Here is a 26257-nt window from a genome sequence, read left to right as displayed (position 1 = left end):
TTGGGGAGGTTTGATGGAGGCTCTTGTAGAGGTGGTGGATAGTGGTAATCTAAGGCAGGAGGAGGAGGTGAACAGGTTGGAGAGTTTTTTATATCCCCGAGAACCACCATAGTGTCATATGGTACTTGCTTTTCATTTGTTAGATGTCGGTGCTCCAATGGCCCTTCATCTTTTCTCAGTTATAGCATGTACACTATCCAACAAAAATAGTGAGCACCCAGAAGACATGGTCAGAGATCAGTCTAACTTCATACATATACATACCATCAGCTAGTGTTTCCATTTAAGAGCTGCAGTTCTCTTTGATAGGTAGAATGGCTACCAAAGCGCATTAGTGTTGTTTTCGGTGTCGTTACCAGGGCTGGTAGGGTGCATAAGAAGCATGATCAGCATAAATGTTGAGTGGTCAGTGTAAAGAAGACAGAAATGCCATGTACGTCTGTGAGACAGTGTTACTAGGGTGATCCCATAAGTACCCAGCCTGAGCGAGAGATGTCAATCATTGTTGAAAAATATCTCTGGCTTAGGAAGTATACAATCTATGAAGCATATGTTTCAAATTTGAAGATGCCGCGTTGTTTAGTATTTTTTGGGCAGCCATCAGTAGTGTATGTTGTGAGTGAACTTGTGAAAATGGAGAAAATTGGTCTTTGTTATGTGATACAATTTGTTTTTGAAAGGCTGATGCGCAACCCATATTAAAACTGAGCTAGATTCTACTTTGGGAGAGACTGCTCCTTCATTGGCAACAGTAAAATGTTGGGTAGCTGAGTCTAAATGAGGCCGTATGAACTGCTAAGAGGAGCTTCGCAGTGGTTGATTAAATGAGGTGATGACTCCATAAATGGTGAAGAAAATTCACAAAGCAGTACTGGATGATCATCGACTGAAAGTGCAAGAGCTAGCAGACATGGTAGGCATTTCAAAAAGTGCAGTACATTGCATATTATCTGAAAATTTGGACATGAGAAAACTGTGTGCAAGGTTTGTGCTACATTTGCTCACACTCAAGGAAAAATAAGTGTTGTGAAGATGTTTCAGTTGAGTGTTTGTTTAGTGAAGTTTTGGAGCAAAAAAGCTGATTTTTTGCACTGTTTCATAACCATGGATGAAACATGGGGCCACCACTTCACTACTGAGACAAAATAACAATCAAAACAATGGACACAAATTGGGGAACCAACTACAAAGCAGACAAAAACCGTTTCATCTGCAGGCAAGGTCCTGTTGTCGGTTTTTTGGGATGCACATGGGATAATTTTCATTGAATGTCTTGAAAAAGGAAAAACTATCAACAGTGAGTATTATGTGAAATTATTGCAACATTTGACTAAGAAATCAAGCAACAGCTGTATTCGGCCAAGAAGAAAGTGTTGTTTCTTCAGGACAGCGCCCAGCTCACAAGTTGTGATGAAGCAAGCTGAGATAGTTTTACTTCCACTCTTGTTCTGCCATCTCCCTACTTAAATTCATTTTTTAAGTTTTAAGTAATTACTATTAACATACATGAGTATAATCTGCATTCCCATAAAAGAGAAAGGTTGGTCCTCAGTTTTAAAGAATATAACACCAGATCTAATTTTGTGTTTAGTTTTATGTATGTAATTGATTTTATAATTTAGTTTGACTATTCCTAGTTACTACTTTCATTATAGGGTGAAATCAGTAGTTGTTACATAACTTAAATTCTATTGTTGACATATAAACAAATATAAAGTCTGTACTAATTATAAATATTTGGGACACGAAAAAATAGCATACTTTAAGTATTTATTTGGCTCTGCTCAAAAACATGTTAGCAAAGCCAGCCCTTAATTAATTCCAAAGTAATTAACAGTTTTGTCAAAAGTATTGTTTGCATAACAATATTTGTTGATTTCATCATTTAAACAAATAATTCGTCCTAATTCTTGTAGTAGAAGAAACTGTTGAAAGGAATGAATTTTTTGATGTATTCAGTTAATTTAATGAGTCAAGTTTTAATTATAATTTCTGTAAATTGAACTTCGAACAATGTGTAGTTTCAGCACCTATTATTGTGAAGATATGATATATAAGGGACCAATTTTTGGTCCTGACACAGTCAGTCCATGGCCTAGACGAGAAACCTGTGTTGGTTAGAACAACAACAGTGCTTCAATGTAACTCTAAGATAAGTGTTACACAATTAGGCCGTGTGTTAAAACAATGACAGTGTCTGCTCCATACATCCTTTTTATTCTTCAAGAGCTGTGAACTTTGTGGTTAGGTTTTCACTGCTCATAGGTGTTACAATTGTAGCAGTATGTAGATGTTCACCTGCAACCTTTTAATGAGGCTATCTAAAGTTAAGCAATAGAGCATTGGCCATATAACTGTGTAATATTGGGGGGTTGTGAACAGTGAAATTAAAAGACTGTGAAACGCAACTTTGCAGCTGTCAGCTGCATCATTTACAGTAGACAGTAGTTGCACTTCCGCCCCCTATTTTTTCGGCCAGTACGTCGACACCAAAGACAATCAATGAAGAGATAAAGAAGGTGAACATTGTCACAAAGTCCGTTATTGCAATGGCCAAAATTAATGAACTGAAGTTTGAATTGCTACCTCATGCACCCTCATCATCAGATTTAGCCCCCTCGAATTATTTTCTGTTCCCAAACTTGAAAAAATGGCTTGGTGGTCAAAGATTTTCAACAAATGAAGATGTGATATTGGCAGTTAATGGCTATTTTGAGGAGTTAGACAGTTCTCATTATAAAAAGGGTATAAAAAGGGCAAAGTGTATAGAGCTGAAAGTAGAATATGCAGAAAAATAAATACCTTTTTTTCCAAAATTTTTGTGTTTTCTTTGTTGGGTCGGGCACATAAGGGGCCACTCTCGTATCAGCACCTGACAAGAGTTTGAAAGGGGCTTCATTTTAATCTCTATTTGGCAGGCCAGTTGAATCATGCAGTATCCATATTTTTGGGGCATTCTGATGTGGCAGTCATCTGAATGTGAGGGCAGGCATTGTGGTGTAAAATATCATTTTGGGGAAAATTATGTGTTGCCCCATGTCTCTGTGCCTGATGAATGATGATTTTGGCATGTGTTTTTCTCTATATTTAAGGGATAAGTTTCAACTCATGTAATGTGTGTGAATTTTCCTTCTGTTATGCATGAGCACAGATATGGAAGATGCAGCACATTTGCAAGACGGGACAACAAGACCAGTCTCTCTGCGCATTATGGCAGCTGCTGTTTGGTCAGTTATTCTGTTCCCTTGCTATTCTGGCTAGGAAATGTGCTGCAGACCACGGAATAATGGTGATTGTGATAATCACGGTTATTTGAGAGATCTGTACAGAAACAAACCATTGTCCAGTAAAATTCCATAAATTAACTGTATGTCATGTGTTTCTGTTATGTAACTGAAGATTGATTGTACACATAATTTGCAATAAGAAGTTTATCTCATTTAGTACAGATCAAATACTATTGTAATGTGCTAGTTATCACTGAAGAAGGTGTTGTGGTGAAGAAGTCTACAGCTGTAAGGTGCAGTTATTCTGACATTTCAGCATACTCATCATCAAGTATCTGGTCCATCCACCACAAGAGAGGGAAACTGTATTGTGCAGCAAGCACACTGTAATCCCTCCAAAATTCTGTGTCATACTGCACTATTGATCGGAGACAAGCAACAGCCTTTGTAGGGAATTACTATCCCGTGTGTAGACTTCCATTAATGGCATTATCTGGAATGAAGCTGTGACCAGGAAGCATGGACTTCTAATGAATGGCATCGCATTGTGTTCCGCAAGAAACTCGCATTCTGCACTGCCCCAAATGACCATCATTGATGAGTATGGCAGCAACCTGGCGAGAAGTCCCATTCCTCCAGTATTTTGGAGAGGGACAGCAGTATTCCTAGCATTGGGGTATGGGGAGCCATCAGATACGTATTCAGGTCGTGGCTGGTAATGATCAAGAGGACTCTGACGACACAGTAGTATGTCAGGGATATCCTGCGTCCTCGTACATTACCTCTCGTGTGACAGTATTGTGGTGCCATTTTTCAGAAGTATGTGTGTCTATGAACTGCTGTGTGAAGTTTAGATCTGTCCTCGGTAGGACATGTATGGGACCAGTTTTGATGTGAACTCTGTCCCAGTGCCAGTATCCAGGATATCAAGGACGAGTTACAACTGTTGTAGGCCAGCTTATGCCAGGAAAGGATACAATGGCTTTGTGACACCATTCCCAACTAAATCAGTGCACATATCCAGACTGGCAAGGGTGCAACATTGTACTGATAACTGGAGACAGGCGGCAAATTCTTTGAAAATTTGACTTGATTTTGTAATAATAACATTATTAGCTTCTCAACCTGTGGAGTTTTATTGCTCCTCCTCCTCTTCTGGGTACCTCAGTTTTTGCCAGACAGTTTACTTTATTCTTGAACACTGCGAGTTCACTTTGTCTTCTAAAATTTTTAAAATATCAGAGAGCATCTTTGGGTTTGTCGAATGATTTTCGGTAAACATAAGACTTATTTTCACGTTGGTACAGCTGCAATATACAGTCTCTTACAACAATTTATAACTCATTGTATGCTTTTTCATGTAACTGAAATAACTTAGTGTCTAGGGGGACTGTATAATACCTATTATTATCCACTCCCTTTTACTGGAAGTTTGAATCCAACTTTTTTTTGTATACACTTTTGCCCTGCTGGGTTTGATAATAACTTATATTTTGAAGAAGTATTTTGCAGGCCCCTTGTTTGATGGCTTTTTCCAAGCCAGTGTTGATTCATATAATTTTGTCAAATTGTTTAGAGATTTTAATATATATTTTTAATTACATGAGCAAGTACTGATATTGAAAGTTCAGTTGCCCTCATTACACACTTGATTAACTGTGAGATTTCAAAATTTTTATAAGGATACTACTGATTTCATATATGATATTCGTGCCTGCACATAACATTATCTTATTTATGAGAGCCGTCAATTTGTCTAGAACATCATTTTAAAAAAAGTATCTACTCTACCACTAGGTGATTGGTACAAACAAATAAAAATATACCAAGTTCGATTAGTTTGATGTTTATCATCTCTAAGTGCAGTAAGGCCCAGTCACACAATGAATTGTGTTTCTTTTTTGACATAAACACATAGCTGTGCACCTCTTAATGAAGCTGTACAATAGCAGTTCACCTGTATGTATTATGATGATTCTTCATGTTGGATTTAGACCTGAGTACACCATTGTTCTTGAACCCATATGGCTGCATTGTTTAGAATTTGAAGATCAACTTAAATTTGCTATATTAAATTTTTTTATTGACTGCATCTTTTGATGAAGAATTTTAGATGTTCGTTAAAACGAAGTTTGAAGATCAATTGGGAATGAAAGAAACATTTAGTTTTGTGAAAGAACACTATCTCTTCAGACTTTGTAAGTAGACTTTTGCAGGATAACTGGCATCTATCTTCAGAAGTCTGCCAATGTAAGTATTTCATCATTCCATGGTGATCTTCTGTCAGTAAAACAGATCTGTGACTATTGTTGCTGCCCTACTTCATACATGTTCATTATCTCCTGATAGTAGTCCAATTTGTTAAGCATCCTATGCACTTGACCAGTGTTCTAATATAGGTTGGGCAAGTGATTTGTAAGCAATCTTGTTGCAGACTGGCTGTTTTTTCCCAGTAGAAGAAAGTATGCCTCCTGCTTTATCTACTTGTGAGCCTCTGTGATCAAACTGTTTCGTATCCCTACAGACTGTTACTTGGAGGTATTTATATGAGTTGGCTGATTCCAAATTGTGACCTACTGATGCTTTAGTCATAGGTTACTACATTTCTGTGTTTTGTGAAGTGCACAATTTTACAATTGTGGACATTTAAAACAAGTTTTCAGTCTTTGCTGCACTTGGAATTCATATTAAGATCTGACTAGATATTTATACTGCTTTTTTCAGACAGTAGTTCATTATGCATAACTGTATGATTTGGAAACAATCTGAATTTACTATTAATATTGTCTGCCTGGTCGTTTATATACAAGTTGAACAGCAATGGTCCCATGGGACACACCTATGATAATGACTCTCCATCCAAGATAACATTTTCAACTCTCCCTACCAATAAATTCTCAATCGAGTCAGGTATTTTGTGTCATTACACTTATATTTGTGCACATCTTGTGCGTACTGTCTTACAGAACACAGTGACTATCTTGTAATTTTTGTTGTATATTTCAAGGTAGTTTTTAAAATCTGTCAGAATTGAATTGCACCAATACTGTAATTATTTCCTGATAGATTTGGATTCTTCCTGCTCTCCCCCTCTCCCCCCCCCCCCCCCCCTCCCTTTCCTTCTTCCCAGAACTAGATTGTCTCTTAAATATGAGGCAAGCAATGATAAAATAAGCCACACTTTTAGGTGTTGAAAACTTCTCATTTTGTCCCAGGATTGAAGCCAATATTACTGCAATCAATCTGTAGTCATAGCTGACAAAATTTGGTTAGCTTTGCCACAAACCATTTATAACACTAATCCATTCTTTCTCTTGAAATGTTCCAACCAGTATGGATTTACAAAAAATTCAATACCCATTTATTTGGCATGTTCGTCAGCTCTTTGTGAAATAATAGCCCTGATATGGAGCGTCCTGAGACCTAAAGCAGTATAGTTTCTACATCTCCCTGCTAGGTGTTCTCATATGTTTTCTCTGGGGATCCAACATACTGTGCTCAAATATTTCCATAATTTGATCTCTCTTTTTAATTATAGTCAAAGGTTTAGAGTTAGCAGATTTCAGTTTTTGACCTCCATTTTTCATCAGTGGCCTTAAGCAACTCCATCTTCATTTAAAGTATAATAACAGTTTCTTTCTTGTCTGATATCTTTGCCACTGAGTGTAAAAAATGAATTAATAGAACATGTATATAAAAGAAAAAGCGCAAAACAGTTATATCACAAAATTTATCAATTTTGATGCTCAATCTTATCACCGACTTCTACAGCTGACTGAAGTGCTGGATGACATCATGACTACAGAAAGTGGGAGTATTTTCTCATCCAAGAACAAAAATGTTTTTGTGTTAAATGATTTTTACTTAATGTCATATGAACAAAATGTATTAAATTACATAGTATTTTCTTGGGAGTACATTATTATTTCTTCTCAATTTTTTTTCATTCCTCCTACTGTCACATCTGATTAAATCTGTGTTATATCTGCAACTACAGCCGTAATTTTTCCCGAGGGCATGCAGCTTTACTGTATGGTTAAATGATGATGGCATCCTCTTGGGTAAAATATTCCGGAGGTAAAATAGTCCCCCATTCGGATCTCCGGGCGGGGACTACTCAAGAGGACATCGTTATCAGGAGAAAGAAAACTGGCGTTCTACGGATCGGAGCGTGTAATGTCAGATCCCTTAATCAGGCAAGTAGGTTAGAAAATTTAAAAAGGGAAATGGGTAGGTTAAAGTTACATATATGGGAATTAGTGAAGTTCGGTGGCGGGAGGAACATGACTATTGGTCAGGTGAATACAGGGTTATGAATACAAAATCAAATAGGGGTAATGCAGGAGTTGGTTTAGTAGTGAATAAAAAAATAGAAGTGCGGGTAAGTTACTACAAACAGCATAGTGAACGCATTATTGTGGCCAAGATAGACACCAAGCCCACACTTACTACAGTAGTACAAGTTTATATGCCAACTAGCTCTGCCGATGACAAAGAAATTGAAGAAATGTATGATGAAATGAAAGAAATTATTCAGATAGTGAAGGGAGACGAAAATTTAATAGTCACGGGTGACTGGGATTCGGTAGTAGGACAAAGGAGAGAAGCAAACATAGTAGGTGGATATGGATTGGGGGTAAGAAATGAAAGAGGAAGCCGCCTGGTAGAATTTTGCCCAGAGCATAACTTAATCATAACTAACACTTGGTTCAAGAATCATAAAAGAAGGTTGTATACATGGAAGAAGCCTGGAGATACTGACAGATTTCAGATAGATTATATAATGGTAAGACAGAGATTTAGCAACCAGGTTTTAAATTGTAAGACATTTCCAGGGGCAGATGTGGACTCTGACCACAATCTATTAGTTATGAACTGTAGATTAAAACTGAAGAATCTGCAAAAAGGTGGGAATTTAAGGAGATGGGACCTGGATAAACTGACTAAACCAGAGGTTGTACAGAGTTTCAGGGAGAGCATAAGGGAACAATTGACAGGAAAGGGGGAAAGAAGTACAGTAGAAGAAGAATGGGTAGCTTTGAGGGATGAAGTAGTGAAGGCAGCAGAGGATCAAGTAGGTAAAAAGACTAGGGCTAGTAGAACTCCTTGGGTAACAGAAGAAATATTGAACTTAATTGACGAAAGGAGAAAATATAAAAATGCAGTAAATGAAGCAGGCAAAAAGGAATACAGACGTCTCAAAAATGAGATCGACAGGAAGTGCAAAATGGCTAAGCAGACATGGCTAGAGGACAAATCTAAGGATGTAGAGGCTGATCTCACTGGGGGCAAGATAGATACTGCCTACAGGAAAATTAAAGAGACCTTTGGAGAAAAGAGAACCAGTTGTATGAATATCAAGAGCTCAGATGGGAACCCAGTTCTAAGTGAAGAAGGGAAAGCAGAAAGGTGGAAGGAGTATAAAGAGGGTCTATACAAGGGCGATGTACTTGAGGACAATATTATGGAAATGGAAGAGGATGTAGATGAAGATGAAATGGGAGATACGATACTGCGTGAAGAGTTTGACAGAGCACTGAAAGACCTGAGTCGAAACAAGGCCCCGGGAATAGACAACATTCCCTTAGAACTACTGACAGCCTTGGGAGAGCCAGTCCTGACAAAACTCTACCATCTCGTGAGCAAGATGTATGAGACAGGTGAAATACCTTCAGACTTCAAGAAGAATGTAATAATTCCAATTCCAAAGAAAACATGTGTTGACAGATGTGAAAATTACCAAACTATCAGTTTAATAAGTCACTGCTGCAAAATACTAATGCAAATTCTTTACAGACGAATGGAAAAACTAGTGGAAGTAGACCTTGGAGAAGATCAGTTTGGATTCCGTAAAAATATTGGAACACGTGATGCAATACTGACCCTACGACTTATCTTAAAAGCTAGATTAAGAAAAGGCAAACCTAGCTTTCTAGCATTTGTGGACTTTGAGAAAGCTTTTGACAATGTTGACTGGAATACTCTCTTTCAAATTCTGAAGGTGGCAGGGGTAAAATACAGGGAGCGAAAGGCTATTTACAATTTGTACAGAAACCAGATGGCAGTTATAAGAGTCAAGGGACATGAAAGGGAAGCAGTGATTGGGAAGGGAGTGAGATAGGGTTGTAGCCTCTCCCCGATGTTATTCAATCTGTATATTGAGCAAGCAGTGAAGGAAACAAAAGAAAAGTTCGGAGTAGGAATTAAAATCCATGGAGAAGAAATAAAAACTTTGAGGTTTGCCGATGACATTGTAATTCTGTCAGAGACAACAAAGGACTTGGAAGAGCAGTTGAGCGGAATGGACAATGTCTTGAAGGGAGAATATAAGATGAACATCAACAGAAGCAAAACAAGGATAATGGAATGTAGTCAAATTAAGTCGGGTGATGCTGAGGGAATTAGATTAGGAAATGAGACACTTAAAGTAGTAAAGGAGTTTTGCTATTTGGGGAGCAAAATAACTGATGATGGTCGAAGTAGAGAGGATATAAAATATAGACTGGCATTGGCGAGGAAAGCCTTTCTGAAGAAGAGAAATTTGTTAACATCGAGTATAGATTTAAGTGTCAGGAAGTCGTTTCTGAAAGTATTTGTATGGAGTGTATCCATGTATGGAAGTGAAACGTGGACGATAAATAGTTTAGACAAGAAGAGAATAGAAGCTTTCAAAATGTGGTGCTACAGATGAATGCTGAAGATTACATGGGTAGATCACATAACTAATGAGGAGCTACTGAATAGGATTGGGGAGAAGAGAAGTTTGTGGCACAACTTGACTAGAAGAAGGGATCAGTTGGTAGGACATGTTCTGAGGCATCGAGGGATCACCAATTTACTATTGGAGGGCAGCGTGGAGGGTAAAAATTGTAGAGGGAGACCAAGAGATGAATACACTAAGCAGATTTAGAAGGATGTAGGTTGCAGTAGGTACTGGGAGATGATGAAGCTTGCACAGGATAGAGTAGCATGGAGAGCTGCATCAAACCAGTCTCAGGACTGAAGTCCACAACAACAAGAACAACAACATATCTGCAAAAACTCTGACTGTGTGTGATTTCTTCCAGCCTCTACTGCTAACTGCCAATTCCCAATCAGCTTCTTTCTGTCACTTCTCTCTTGACCTCAGCAAGTCTTATCTAGCTTCATGTAACTATGCTTGAAGTTCACCAATTTTCTCTGTCTGTTCTTAAATCAAAATGATCACACTGCAGTTTTTTATTTATATATTAGAAGATTAGGCATCCAACTTAATTTTAAACCATATGAGTTATTTGTTAATACACAGTGTAAGTTGTCAAATTTTCTCTTGTGTGCATTCACTGCAAAATTTATGCATATCAACCACTCTTAAATGAATTATATTTGAATATGACAAAATATGTGAGCAAATCAGTTAGCCATCTTAAATAGCTTGCCCTGGATATCTTATTGTAAAAACAGAGTGAACTATCTTTACAAAGCAAAATTTCAAGTATAAATTGTTGAGGACCTTGAAATTTGATATCAGTTGAACTTAATTTTTAGGCATCTAGTAGTTGTGAATTTATGCAGTTCACATTATGGAAACTTTGAAAAGTTTCGTGTTCAAATTTGAGGAATTAAGTACATCACAATCAGCAGTAAAGAAAATTGTGTGATGTGAATGTAACACTGATTTCTTTAAAACCCTGTAATTGCAGAAATGAATTACTATACATGACAGAGAATTTTTGTGCAGTGCCTGCAGCAAACACACAAACAAGAATTACTTGCGATATTAAAATTAGGTCATATTTTCAAAGGAAGATTACTCTCTGGTTAGTGCTAAGGTGTTCAATAAGGGCTGTAGCAATTGTGAAACTTTATTATTATCAAAGAAACAATGTAAAAAAACAGTGGGAGGGGGAGGGGGATATGAGAGTGAATTATTGAAAGGACTTCAGTAAAGTTAATTTTGCAAACTTCTACTTACTGTTAATATGGTATCCATGGCATTAAATGTTTAATGAGTCAGATGCAAATAGCATGTCAGTTCCATGCTTGAAATATTTCGTTATTATTTTAACAAAGTGTTCCAAGTTTAAAAACAACCAGAATTAAAAGTTGACTTACAACTGGCATGTGTCAGAAGAAATCCAAAATTGTATCAGATAAGTGTAATAAGATCTACTGCAAAGCAATTAAAAATGGAGTGTAAATGGGAAAATACAGGGTGATTCAAAAAGAATACCACAACTTTAAAAATGTGTATTTAATGAAAGAAACATAATATAACCTTCTGTTATACATCATTACAAAGAGTATTTAAAAAGGTTTTTTTTCACTCAAAAACAAGTTCAGATATGTTCAATATGGCCCCCTCCAGACACTCGAGCAATATCAACCCGATACTCCAACTCGTTCCACACTCTCTGGAGATGTTAGAGAATTGGCTGTTCCCTCAGCTCGAACAAGAAGCACAACAATTCGTATTTCAGCAGGATGGAGCGCCACCACATTGGCACTTATCTGTCCATAACTTCCTGAACGTCAACTACCCGAGGCGATGGATCGGCCGCCAGGCAGCCCGTGACAGAGCACTTAATCACTGGCCTCCAAGAAGCCCTGATCTTACCCCCTGTGATTTTTTCTTATGGGGGTATGTTAAGGATATGGTGTTTTGGCCACCTCTCCCAGCCACCATTGATGATTTGAAACGAGAAATAACAGCAGCTATCCAAACTGTTACGCCTGATATGCTACAGAGAGTGTGGAACGAGTTGGAGCATCGGGTTGATATTGCTCGAGTGTCTGGAGGGGGCCATATTGAACATCTCTGAACTTGTTTTTGAGTGAAAAAAAAAACCTTTTTAAATACTCTTTGTAATGATGTATAACAGAAGGTTATATTATGTTTCTTTCATTAAATACACATTTTTAAAGTTGTCGTATTCTTTTTGAATCACCCTGTATGAATATATCTCCAAATCACAAAATAAAATGTTGACCACATGGAATTTCATCAGCTCTCAAGTAGATACAGGAAACTGAAGGCAGAAGGAATTATTTCAAAGCTATAAAATACGCATTTCTCTGATTCAAACGCTGTAGCAAATATTTATAACTATCATTTTAACAAGACAAAAGATTTTGTTTTCCAATACAAATTGGAACACCTTTTAGTAATAAATAGTTTCTAAGAGTCTAACATGTCAGATGAATCAATATCCATCACAGTTCTGTGAAATTCTTTTTCTTCGATGCAGTTTGTTAAGACTGTGAAAAATTGGTTTTACTACCTTCTGTAGTACAAAGCATAACAGCTGTAAACAATTAGATATTTCCTCTTTTACAGACCACTGTATCTACCACTTAAGTCAATGATCACAGTTGGTAGCTTCAGCATTTCAAGCAACATAGCAGCACAGACTAGCACATCAACCTTACGTTTCATTGCTGAAGATTCGGCACTTTATATATCTAATAAGACCAGTTTGAATCAGCAGCAGCAAAATAGTCCAGTGGATTTGCGTAATGATTATGTCTGTGTCCTTGATATGGGACTATTTGAATTGTCTTTGCGCCTGAGTGACAAAGGATCAGGTGGTCCTCGTATCGATCTCCGTGCTTCCAACAATATGCTACACATACACACATGTGCTGATACAGCCAAGGCATTGGCTGAGCTCCTTACATACTTTGCATCAGATGGTGATCTGAGACCAATTGGAACTGAAACTGATGTAGAGACTGGTCCTGAAAGCATCAGTGTGCAGAATCATAGTAATGCTGATCAAGTACTAATAAACACTGGAGATTTAACAACTACGAGGCAAGAACCTGGATCAGACACCTTGTCTAAATCACAAGTGGCTCATGTGCATAACATGATGGAAGAAGCAATGAGGGAAACACTGTCTCCTGATACTGGGCTTAAGTCAAGTACGTAGACTTTTCTTGTATGTAGGTTGTCTCTGATATTGTGGCTGTTTTAACTCACCTGACTTGCTTGCTTTTATGAAGGATCACCACGTTCTCAGAGAAACAAAAAAGATGTGGAGGTCTTTTTTTTCCCTGATGAGAATCAACCAATTCCCATAAAGCCCTCGGGTGATTCAGAACTATCTCAAGAGGAAGATGACAACTGGGAGGATGAATTCTGTATTCTGGATAAAGAGGCTGGATCAGGATTCCTGGTAAGTGTAATTGTTAATAAATATCATTTTTCTTCAGTTTTGTACACACAATACGGAGCTGTGGTTTATGTAATTTATTTTCTGTCTTGATGTGACTTTCTTTTCAAATTATTTAAAAATTATGTGCCTGTGGAAGAGATTTATTAGAGCTACAGCATACAGGGTGGCACAAAAGTCACTACATACATAGGGACTCTATCTATCTAGATTGGTAGTATGTGAAACATATGTATCTAGGTTGAGTTGTTGAAATTTGTCCATCAAGACACATGCAAAAGAAAGGACACTTTCTAGCTTTCAGAGTAAAATATGTGAACACACACATTTCTATTCCCCTACATGGTGCTAGCTAGACTGTAGTCTAGCCGTATCAAGTAAGGACATAGGCATATGTATACATATGTGTGAGACTGTGTGTGTGTGTGTGTGTGTGTGTGTGTGTGTGTGTGTGTGTGTGTGTGTGTGTGTGTGTGTGTGTGTGTGCGCGAGCGTTGTACTCTAACTCATCAAAGGATAACTCTGGAAGATAGCAAGTTTTCTTTCTTTTGTGTCTGCCAATCAACAACTCAATGCTTCTGCATTTCGCTGAGTGGTCTACTTTAATCCTAAACTATTTACATTCTTCAAGAACTTTCCTTCAACATTTGTATCTAGGATGGTACTACATATGCTGATATTGAGGTATAACATGTCATTCAGAGAACGAGATGTTCTACGTCCTTGATCTCAATTGGCTGATAAAAGATGTTCATGGGTTAAGGTATTTAGTAAGTAGCAGGCACTTCACTTTTGGAAGTTTTTTATGATTTGTGCAGATCAGAATTCAAAGAAATCATCACCAAAAAGGCAATTGTTCAGATTTTACTGTAAAAAAAATTGTTCAGAGTCTCTTGCAAGATGCACTTATGCAAATATCTAGCCAGATTTTAACACCTATGTAGTCTATCCATTAGAAGAAGTTACGAATGTACGTTATTGGAAATACATCGAGCTCAACTTCTCTGATTATGTTATTCCACTAGATAGAAGAAAAATGTTTATATCAGCATCATTGACTCTGTGGATCCCCCACGGGGGAGAAGCTGGTTCACAGTTCAAGGGCGCTGTGTAGCAGAACCGTTGCAGCTTTGATATTGTACGGCAACTGACGGAAAACATAAGAGAATTGGAAAAATCAGTAAAATACAAAAACTGCAGATTGACTACTGGACTGCTTCAACCACCCATTCTTATCACCCCCAGTACGAAAACAACCCATGAAACATTTCAATGTGGAGTGCATCTAGGGACCTTAAGATGTCAGCGATATATTTAGCGAACACAGCTGACATTGACTGATTACAGCAGATGCCACTTCTATGCTGGCTGGGTATCATGACATTGCTAAGCAACACAAGTGTCGCTGACGCCTTTTTATATCAGTGACAGGCCAGCAAGTGCAACTATATGAGGCTAGCATTGGTTGCTATGCAGAGGATTGCTGGACAACAACAGTATGCACTGTGTTGATGTGGAAAAATATTTAGTATTCATGAACATTCAAGGAGTGGGTCCCAAATTTTGCAAATTGTGGTATCATTGTCAATCATCATTGAACTACTGCCAGTTAGAGAAAGGAAGCAGCTACTCCTCTGCTCTTGCTCTCCCTCTCACTCTGTACATTCCTCTTCCTTACACTCCTCTCTCTCTCTCTCTCAAATTATCCCCTACTCTTTATGAACATAATTCTCCATTATGATTTTGTATCTGTTCTTTCTTTTATGTAAAAGAAAATCTATGTAGCTTGTTTTAAGAATTATTAAAAAAAATTGTTTAAGGCATCATAAGGAGCACATCAGGATAACTATTTATTACTATTTTCCTTCATCATTATCAAAAACTCTTTTATTTTTTCCTCTTATCTGATCATTTTACTCCACTTGATATTATGTTTGTTTTTTTCTTTATGAAAACCTTTGAATTTCTGGATTTCTAGTCTGAATTTCTCTCCATTGAGTAAGGTCTCCTGTGCAGTCTGCATTTCTTCTAAGTCCATTTTTGCCTTGTCCCTCCATCCATTTTCTTTGTCTCTTTCTCTGTTTTGGAAGAATGTTGGATCCTCTTTGTTAGTCTGGCTTCCTCCATTCTCTCTAGGTGCCCATAGAGTGTAACATGCCTTTTCCTTACCTTAGCCATTATTTTAGGGCAGAATGAGTATATATTTCCTTATTTGGTTTCAAGGTGCAATTGGCGTCTTTGTTCTTATTTGGATCTACCTTTTTTTTGCAAGAGTCATCTTTCTTTCTTTTCTGAATCATCTAATGACGTTTTGCATCCATATAAAAATAGGAATTATGGTTTTACCACTATATTATAATGCTATATTTAATGTCTTAAGAAAAACCATTATTATTGCGCAGATTTCTCACTTTCATGTACGCTGTTTTCATTTTCTCAGTTCTAATATTAACTGCTTATTTTGCACTATATTTGTATTTTCATTCAGACATTTAGAGTTCTATTTTTTCTTTATGTTACCATACTTGGTTTTTAAAATTCTTGGCGAGTTACTTTCATTACTCCTCTGCCTTTTCAAAAGATACTTGCGGACCTGCCTTTTCACTTGTTCCTTCAGATGTTTTTCTTTGCATTCTGCAAGGTTCCATTTATTATTACGAGATCATCTGCAAAGGCTAAACAATTTATTGCGTCATTCGCTCTACCCAACTTTATGTTGTTATTAACTTATTGTTTTTCTTCTTCGTATAACTTTTTCCAGCACCCAGGTGAATACTAATGGTGACAAACAATCCCCTTATCTGACTTCTGATACAATTTGGAAGGGACTAAAAATTGTTCCAAGGTATTTAACTTTAGTTACTCTGTGTACAAAAGTTTGTTTAGTTATTTCCAGAGTTTTTCTATCTACTGCAAATTTCTTCAGGGTTTGGAGGAGATAGTGTCTGTCTGTAGTATCATATGCCTTTTTAGAATCAACAAATATTAACACTACTTTTTTGTCTGATATTTTTGTATTTCTGTGGGAGTAGAACTCCACACTTTTTTTTCCGAGATTGTGACTGCTGGATCTGTTTGTTGTTCCCACACTATTGTTAATGAAGCAACCAATACTTTGCTGTAAAAATACCTCCCCCCCCCCCCTTTTTCTGATCTTTATCCATTAAAAAGGTAAAGGTATGTGAGTCATAAGAAAGACAAACACTTTAGTCATGTCCTTGTTTGTCTATTTCTGGCCAAGCTGTCATGCACATGAGAATATCATGTATTTGTTGCACTTTATAAAATGGTAGCTCGGAAATATTTTTAATTAATGTTCATATTGTTCAGCTCTAAGGTACTGTAAGTTTTTCTTTTTTATTTCTCTGTAGCCTCGTAATGGTTTGCCAGAAGTAAGAATGCTGATACAAGAACCAGTGAGAATAATAGACAACCATTTCTCTGTTCCACTGGGAAAAACTGATCTCCTGAAAGCACCAAAACATTTTCCTGCTGCTGTTCTTCGCTATACACTAAGAGAAATGAGTGTTGTATGGCATATGTATGGTGGACAAGATTTTGCAGTGCCTGATTCTTCACAAACCACTAAGAAGCAAGTCAAGATAGATGAAAATTACAGGGTAGAATGGTGAGTTTTGCCTTTATTACAAATATGTCCATGGGGTAAAACTATATTAATTAAACAAAACTTTTTCTGTTACAGCAAAAGTTGCCCATCCTCACCTCCTTTCACCACTCATCACGTAGTTAGATCCCCAAGTGAAATTCGACTGGGAGTCACAGGTAGTGGTGTTTCTTTCTCAAAAGCCAGTCCTACAGAAGTGAGTTCACTCTTCAATATCATCATTAATCCAAAGTAAATAAGTAGCTTTAGGTTAATTTTTGTATACCGTAGTTTTTGCTTTTTTGCATCTGATACTTTATGTACCTCATATGTAGCATACAGCTAGTGATCATTATTCAGTACGCCAATGACTTCCTTTTGCATGGAGAAATGAATTGCGTGGCATAACTTAAAGTTTTGGTGGTGATGAATGTTTATTTAATGAACATTTAAGTCTTTTAGATACAATGTACTCATGTACACCAAACATTTACTGTGCTTTCAGTCAGTTTACACACATATGTAAAATTTTAGAATCTAATTTTATCTATTCTTATTACTGCCCAGTTTAGTTGCATTAGATCAAAAATGTAGGAGATGTTTTAGTTAATACTGAATGGTATTGATAGCTCCTCTGATTTGGATAATCAGTTCATTTGAGAACTTTTCAAGTGAGGACGGTAGCTCATGTGCTAATCTTAGAGGAACTTTCTGCAATTTCATTTCAGTATTTTAGTCGACTTTGAAAAGAGCTTTGCTTTGGATGCATGGGGTCTCATGCAGTAGTCCTGTTTATATGTTGTGTAGCTTGCATCAGTTCACATAATAAAAATTTCATTAATGGTATGCTTTCATGGTGCTGATTCCACTTTATACATTTTGGTGCATAAAATAGGGTTGACTGCTCGGCTGTAAATCCGAAGTTGCACCATTAATGAATCGCCTAGAGAAAACATGAGAGGACAAAAGTTTGTTTCCTCTCCTACATTGCAAAATAATGTTGATACATAAACAAGTAGCATGAGTGAGAGTTTTGATCTTCTTGAGGATGGTATTTTTCAAGAGGATGGATTATGAATGGCTTAAACAAGGTCTGCTAATGTACCTCAAATGCCCTTGAAAAATTTTGTAATATTGATGGTCTACGTCTCCAGCTACATACACACTCTGAAAGCCTCTGTATGGTGGATGGTGGGGGTATCTTGTACCTTTACAGTTGTCAACCATGAAAGAAAGATGTCTAATTTAGGCTTGTTCTACACACCTGATGTTGTACATTGTCCAGCAGCCAGTAAGCACACTGCTGAGAATGTTGTAGGCAGTTAAACACTAAATATGATTGTTGTGAGTTCTTTAGAGAATTTTTATTCCACTTGTTGTGAGCTATCATTGCTTATAATGGTGGGAAGTGCCAAATTCTACATAAACAGGGTGAGAGATATAATTTACAGGATGTACAGTTTCTTTAAATCCAAAGCAGAAAACAGGGGAATTAGCAATGCTACATTCCCTTAACATACCTGTACCTGTGTGGAATGGCTGTTTGTAAATCTGGCTGTAGTCATTTCCTTTCCTCTCCCACTCAAAAACGGAGTGAGGGAAAAATTTATCCATTTAACCTGATCTAAGTAGGACCATGAGGCCCTCTCTTCGATCAGACCAGGGTTTCACACATACAGTATATATTATATCGTAGTTATCGATAATTTTAGTATGACAACTAGTATTAACATGATTTGAGTGTCTGCGGTGGTGGTGTGAGTAAATTGCACTAACTCAATAATAATAATAATAATAATAATAATAATAATAATAATATACCAATGTTGACCTACTCATTTGGAGTAGTGAAATGGAGTAACACAGACCTAGAAGCACGCAATACACTTACACGATCATAATGCCACAAATATAGAATACATCACATACATTCAGCAACTGAAAGATTCACATTAAGCAGAAAGGAAGGAGGAAGGGGATTTATGGACATAACAAACCTACATTATGGAGAAATATATCTAAAAACAAAGATGATGTGACTTACCAAATGAAAGTGCTGGCAGGTCGACAGACACACAAACAAACACAAACATACACACAAAATTCAAGCTTTCGCAACAAACTGTTGCCTCATCAGGAAAGAGGGAAGGAGAGGGAAAGACGAAAGGATGTGGGTTTTAAGGGAGAGGGTAAGGAGTCATTCCAATCCTGGGAGCGGAAAGACTTACCTTAGGTAAGGTAAGTCTTTCCGCTCCTGGGATTGGAATGACTCCTTACCCTCTCCCTTAAAACCCACATCCTTTCGTCTTTCCCTCTCCTTCCCTCTTTCCTGATAAGGCAACAGTTTGTTGCGAAAGCTTGAATTTTGTGTGTATGTTTGTGTTTGTTTGTGTGTCTGTCGACCTGCCAGCACTTTCATTTGGTAAGTCACATCATCTTTGTTTTTAGATATATTTTTCCTACGTGGAATGTTTCCCTCTATTATAACTACACTATGGAGAGGTAGACAATTTAAGAAAATTCTTTCTAGAACGAGCAGAAACTAGCAAAATACACAAAGCAATCACTCATATAAATACATCGGCTACACCACTGCAATTTCATAACCACTTCTACAACCCTTTAGATCACATAACATCAACAGATATGAGGAAAGTAAATTGGAAAAAGAAAACACTACATGGCAAGCACCCGTATCATCTAACACAGCCACACATCGATCAAGACGCATCCAACACATGGCTAAGAAAAGGCAATATATACAGTGAGACGGAAGGATTTATGATTGCAGTACAGGATCAAACAATTAACACCAGATATTACAGTAAGCATATTATTAAAGATCCCAATACCACGACAGATAAATGCAGACTTTGCAAACAACAAATAGAAACAGTAGATCACATCACAAGCGGGTGTACAATACTAGCAAATACAGAATACCCCAGAAGACATGACAATGTAGCAAAAATAATACATCAACAGCTTGCCTTACAACATAAACTTATAAAACAACACGTTCCCACATACAAGTATGCACCACAAAATGTACTGGAGAATGATGAATACAAATTATACTGGAACAGAACTGTTATAACAGATAAAACACCACCACATAACAAACCTGACATCATACTCACCAATAAAAAGAAGAAATTAACACAACTAATCAAAATATCCATACCCAATACAACAAATATACAAAAGAAAACAGGAGAAAAAATTGAAAAATACATCCAACTGGCTGAGGAAGTCAAGAACATGTGGCATCAGGATAAAGTTGACATTATACCAATTATACTGTCAACTACAGGAGTCATACCACACAATATCCACCAGTACATCAATGCAATACAGCTACATCCAAACTTATATATACAACTACAGAAATCCGTAATTATTGATACATGTTCAATTACCCGAAAGTTCCTAAATGCAATATAACATATACCGTACAGTTAAAAGGAAGTCACGCTTGATCAAGGTCCGCGTTACTTTACATTTTTGACCAGACATAACGTCTGAGAAAAGAATGAAATAATAATGACAATAATTATGACATTAATAACAATAATCACAGTGGCAGATAAAAGGAGGATTTATAGGTCTACAAAATAGATGTTTACTGACATAGTGAGTTTTGGGAAAAGGAAATTAAGGGGGATTATATCAGCTAAGAATGCTGGCAGATGAGGAAAATCAGTTTTGGAAAGAGGGATGTACAAGGGTAATGAATGCATACAGGAACAATGATAATCTTATTGGTACTTTAGCAGATGTACGACTACCTGTTCTCTGAAGGTGGAGATGTTCAGTGCTCTATGTAATGCTGGAGATTGTTCCAGAGCTGGGTTCCTGCTGTTGGGGACTTCGAGAAGCTAGCTGAACGATGGAGTGCTACAGAAAATATTTTGCACTGATGGGCCCAGGTGTTCATGCTGTGTTGTTCAGACAAGAGTGTTAAGGTCGAGGAGAGATATGAGGGATAGTGTTCATTGATAAGACAGTAGAGAAGACAGGGGGCATAGAAAACTCCGCCCTTGTCTGCACGTAGCCAGGGTAGCTGTACATATGATGATGAAATGTGCTCGAAGAGTTGAACATCACAGACATAATTAACACTGGCATTTGTAACCAGTTGCAGGTGCCTTGAGCTTCGTGCAAAAGTCCTTGAAGGATAACATCCCTGTAATCAATAATTGAAAGTATAAGTGTTTGTTTAAGTTTCTTTTTCAGGCCAAGAGAGAAGATCTTTTTCTAGTTTTGTAGGGCATGGAGAGATGCTGATGCCTTTTTGTACATTACTGTTACATGTTCCGTTCAATTTAGATTTTCATCTATTGTTACTCATAGACTCTTGGTGAAGGAGAGAGGTTGATATTTATCCCATGTAGGCTTAAAGGTGGCTGTCTTTATGTGTCTGTACGATCCCTAATTTCTCTTACCTTGTCTTCATGGTCCTTACACTATATGTACATTGGTGAGAGAATAATCATTCTATAGTGAGCCACAAATACCTGTTCTCGAGATGTTGTAGACAGTGTTCATGAAAAGAATGTTATCTTCCTTCCAGAGATTGTCATTTGAGTTTACGAAGCATCTGCATAATATTCATTTGTGAATTGAACTTACTGGTAACAAATCTAGCAGCACGCCTCTAAATTGCTTCAATGTCTTCATTTAATCTGACATGATGGGTGTACCAAACACTCGAGCAGTACTCACGAATGAGTCACATTAGTGTTCTGTACATATTTCCCTTTGTAGTGCAACTATACTATTCTAAAATTCTCCTAATAAACTGAAATCAACCATTCACCCTCCCTTCACTACCATATCTACTTGCTCATGCCGCTTCATATCACTTTGCAATCTTCATCATAGATATTTACTTTGATGTGACTGTCAGCAGCACACCACTAATTCTGTATTAAATATAACAGAATTCTTTTTCCTACCAATCTGCCTTAACTTACATTTTCCACATTTAGAGCAAGCTGTTGTCCATCACACCAAATAGAAATTCTGTATGAGACATCCTCTATCCTTCTGCAGTCACTCAATGATGATACATTCCCTTTTACTATAGCATCATCAGCAAAAACTTGCAGATTGCTGCTGACCCTATTAGTCAGATCATTTGTGTGTATAGAGAACAAGATTAGTTCTGTCACACTTCTCTGGGGCGCTCTTGACAGTATCTGTGTCTCTGATAGTGGTATAATAGTATTTTAACTCTTGATAACAGGAAAACAGGACTGAAAGTGCTGAAGAAGTTTTTCGTCTTATAGGCTTATTTGGTAAAGTGCTCCTTCATATTCTTTTGATAAGACTTCTCTAAACATTGAATCGTACATTTTGTATATGTGTGTGTTTGTGTGTGTGTGGGGGGGGGGGGGGGGGGAGGGGGGGGGGGGGTGTAAACTTCAACCACTATGATCAGACAAACCAGTTACTGCCACTTTAACATCATTGAAGGCTGAAGGCATTTGGGTCTGTCAACAAGTAGATGTTAGCTATTGCACTATTCAACATAATGATAACTAACCTTTGAAGCTTGGGACTTGGCTCCAACATGTGGGTGTGCATCCACTTAACTAAAAACACTAATTGGGTGATAGTTATTGCCAAAATAGCTCTCGACTGTCTTTCACATTCCTATGTCATAAGTAATAGCTATTAGTAAGATGCTATTGGCTGTTTTACAATCTTTTCCTTTCTGACGTAAACTTGTAGCTTACACCTGCTTCTAAACATGGGTGTTCCAGATGTTTCTTTCTTCCCACAGTCTCAGAATCACTTACTCTTCCATAATTATAAAGTAATGGTCCTCCAGAATTTGTTGATTCCCAAGAACATAATTGACAAGAAACACTTGCTGACTAAATTCTTCATTCTCTCTCTCTCTCTCTCTCTCTCTCTCTCTCTCTGTGTGTGTGTGTGTGTGTGTGTGTGTGTGTGTGTGTGTGTGTGTGTGTGTGTTTTAATCTCTGTAAATTACCTGCATTTCTTGCTCTTGATGCTAAGACCATACACCTATGAACTACAAACAGCTTACAGACAATGTCCTTCAATTTCTGTTACCTTATGTGCAAAAAGAAATATTTTTGTAGACCTAACCATGCAGTTGCAGGGAAAAAGCATCATAACTGTCATTAAGTAATGATTCTAACAGTGATGAGGAGGCACTAGCTGTCACATATGATATTCATGTCTTCAGTCTCTTACACCTTAAATGCAAGGCAGTGCATCTTTTGGAAATGTGTGTAGGTTATCTTTTGCATAGACTTCACTACTTACACCAAACAACCTTTTTATTTTTTCAGGTGAAGTTCATCAGCAAAACTCCAGTTCTTGGTAGCCCTAAATCTAGTCCACATATGACCTGGCAGACACGTGGTGGACCAGGTCGACGCCATGATGTCCTGATGGAGCTCCAGCTAAACAAGGTGTCTGTATATGCAAACTGTTGTGAAGTTTTAAGTTTTGTTTCATCTCAGATTCAAAATGGGAAGATAAAGATACTCAAGTATTTGTGGAATCATTGACTAAATTAGATACCAAAGTCACTCTTTTTATATGTGGTTCACTAATTTAGAACCTTAACTACTTTGAGGTTACTTTTCATGTGTCACTTGTTGGACAGCAGGTTAATTAGATTTGCCATCATCAGGTGCCTGAAAACTATATTTTGCACTCAGCCAGAAAGTGATGGAGAACATACTGACCATAATTTCCAGTCTGCAAGTCCACATTAATCTTTGTACACACAGAAATAAAATGTTCCTACTTGCTGTTTACTCAGCAGGACCAGGACACTATCACTGTAAATAATAGTTTAGAGTTTTAAGTGATAGATATATTCAGTAAAAGTTTACACACAAAATATATAGTAATGTCTCAATAATAATAATAATAATAATAATAATAATAATAGTAATAATAATAATGATAAATGTCACTATTGGAAACAGCGCTGTTAGCAGTTCAGAGGTGACCTCTACAGTAAGTTCCAGGTAAAATGGTCTATCACCCTGACTTCTAATCACCAAAAGTTAATTTCTCACCTTAAAAGTGGAAAATAATCTTGGCACTTGCCATGGGGTTTTGTCAACATTAACGGGCAGCACAGGAGCAGTTACTTTCATGAAAACTAAGCAATCCAGGATGGTGTACAATCTTTGTGAGTTCACTTCCTATTTTTACCAAAATTGCTTTTGGTAGCTATCCAGCTGTGACATCATCCAAGGCACAGCACTCGCAAGTGTTTGACTGATTCAGACAGATTGATATCTCAGTGTGAGTGTCTTCTCACTGCCTCTCTGGTCATGTTTGTATATTTGCCCAGTGGTTTGCGGCACAGAACATCTGCTGCCAACCACTCTAGGCACAGGCAGGAGCATCTAAATGGCCGCTTTCTAGGACATGTATTAATTAATGTCTCTGACATTTAATAGTTTACAACTTTCTTAATTTTATATGAATGGGGTTAAGTTTGCTTTAGTTACTAAAAAAAGTTTTAGCTCGACTGCATTTAAACTTTGACTGCTAGAATTTTTAGAACAGAACCTACAGGAGAACATGACCTCAGAACTGCCTCTTTTGAGATTGCTTGTAATGATTGTTATTTACATTGAAGACTTGAAACTTCGTACAGCTACATTATTTAATGAATACTATCAAGTGCAGTAATTAGAACTTTCTATTAACAAATACAAATTATCCTTAATCTGATAAGAATAGGGACATTTTTGTTCCAAATTTAGTTTTAAGCGAATAATAATGGAGTCACATAGTTAATGTTTTTGTATCAAACTGAGGCTACATATGAAATTTCACATTTCTGAGTCGAATATTTAGCACCTTCTGTTTTTTTTAAAAATGCCGATTTTGACCAAAATGTTGCTCCAATCGTGCAACTTTTAATCAGGACATACATTTGCACATTCTGAACAATTTTGAACTTTCTAACTTCATTATTTAGTGCCACACATTTTTTTGAATAATATATTCAGAAAAACATATTCATGAGATTGTTCTCAGACTTCACTGTGTTAACATTAATATACTGAAGCATACACTGACAAAGCTGGAAAAAGCTATTTTAATTTTTAATTTCACTCCTAGATTATCTTGCAATATTTTGATGCTACGCACACGCAGTATGATGATGTGGTGCAAGTAGTAGTGAATTGGAGTAAGTCACACCACACTCACAAACCACTGTATCTCTCACAGTCATGCAGCACCTGTTTTGCCACATCACCCCCTATTTCTTAGTGTGAAAAGAATTATTTTTGAACAAAATTTAACATTAGAAACAAGTGATGTTACTATAGCTGACCTTTTTGCTGACACCTTTTAAATGAAACTGGTTTTTGCGAAATTTTCTTTAATATTACACCCACAAAAGTAACCATATATAGAAAAATGCTTTTCAGTACTCTCATTAAATACAACCATAAGCACTGTTGTGTGTGTCCTTTTGCACCGCTTTCAATAAAACATTTAAGGTAGAGGATGGTAAATTTTTATGTATGGCATTCTCCATAATACTCTATTTCCAAAAGGGAAAGGGGGAGAGTCACTGTTGTATGTGTCCTTCTCGGTTCGTTCTCCAAGACAGTTTGTAGGCTGCCTTTCATGGTGCCTCCATGTCCCTGAGAAACAGGTAACATAGCCTAAGCTTCTGTTCTCAACTTGCATCTAAGGGAGGATAAAATACGTTCTGTGTTCTAGTATCCTTCTGGAATTTAAATAAACAATTTAGAAGTTAGCAGAAAATTTTTATTTTTAAAATTTTACTATTTGGAAAATTGTTATTAACTTTTGCGAAATGATTATTGACAATAAGTTACTTCAGAAAATCTGTACTTCATTATTAAGCTTTAATCACAAACTGTTGCAAATTTTTTTATATGTAAACCATAGCTCTTATGCTCTGAAAGTCAGCATAGGTTTTTAGATAGTCACATTTTGGGCTAGTCTGCAATTTATTTCATTACACTAGATGTTGCTTTACTTATAAAATTGAGTAACCTTTGTAAGTTCTGTCTTCATGTGGCTCTATTATCATAGGGATTAGTATGCTAAAGTAGTCATTTGTTCAAGAGCAGCCACTTTGCTTTGTTACACACAGTTAAAAAGCTGTTATGTTATACTATACCAATACTCTACAATCTTTGTTTCTTAACACATTTCTTTATCTATATTGTTGTCTGTATGTGTTAATATTTATCTGTTAAATGACTATCTGCCTTAAGCAAGATTAT

General features: G+C 37.0%; 1 protein-coding gene across 1 annotated transcript in view; it reads left to right on the top strand.

Annotated features, from left to right (window-relative positions):
- Positions 1-26257, top strand: part of LOC124794644 (autophagy-related protein 2 homolog A) — a 496478-nt gene that overhangs the window by 291631 nt on the left and 178590 nt on the right. Inside the window, exons 24-28 of the mRNA XM_047258162.1 lie at positions 12544-13130; positions 13212-13384; positions 16753-17009; positions 17085-17202; positions 23312-23434. Coding sequence (XP_047114118.1) covers positions 12544-13130; positions 13212-13384; positions 16753-17009; positions 17085-17202; positions 23312-23434 — 1258 coding nt within the window. The remainder of the gene's footprint in view (positions 1-12543; positions 13131-13211; positions 13385-16752; positions 17010-17084; positions 17203-23311; positions 23435-26257) is intronic.

This window comes from Schistocerca piceifrons, chromosome 4, assembly GCF_021461385.2.
Source record: "Schistocerca piceifrons isolate TAMUIC-IGC-003096 chromosome 4, iqSchPice1.1, whole genome shotgun sequence".
Taxonomy (NCBI): Eukaryota; Metazoa; Arthropoda; class Insecta; order Orthoptera; family Acrididae; genus Schistocerca; species Schistocerca piceifrons.
The sequence above is the reverse complement of the archived record's forward strand: the minus strand, read 5'-3'. Positions and strand labels throughout refer to the sequence as shown.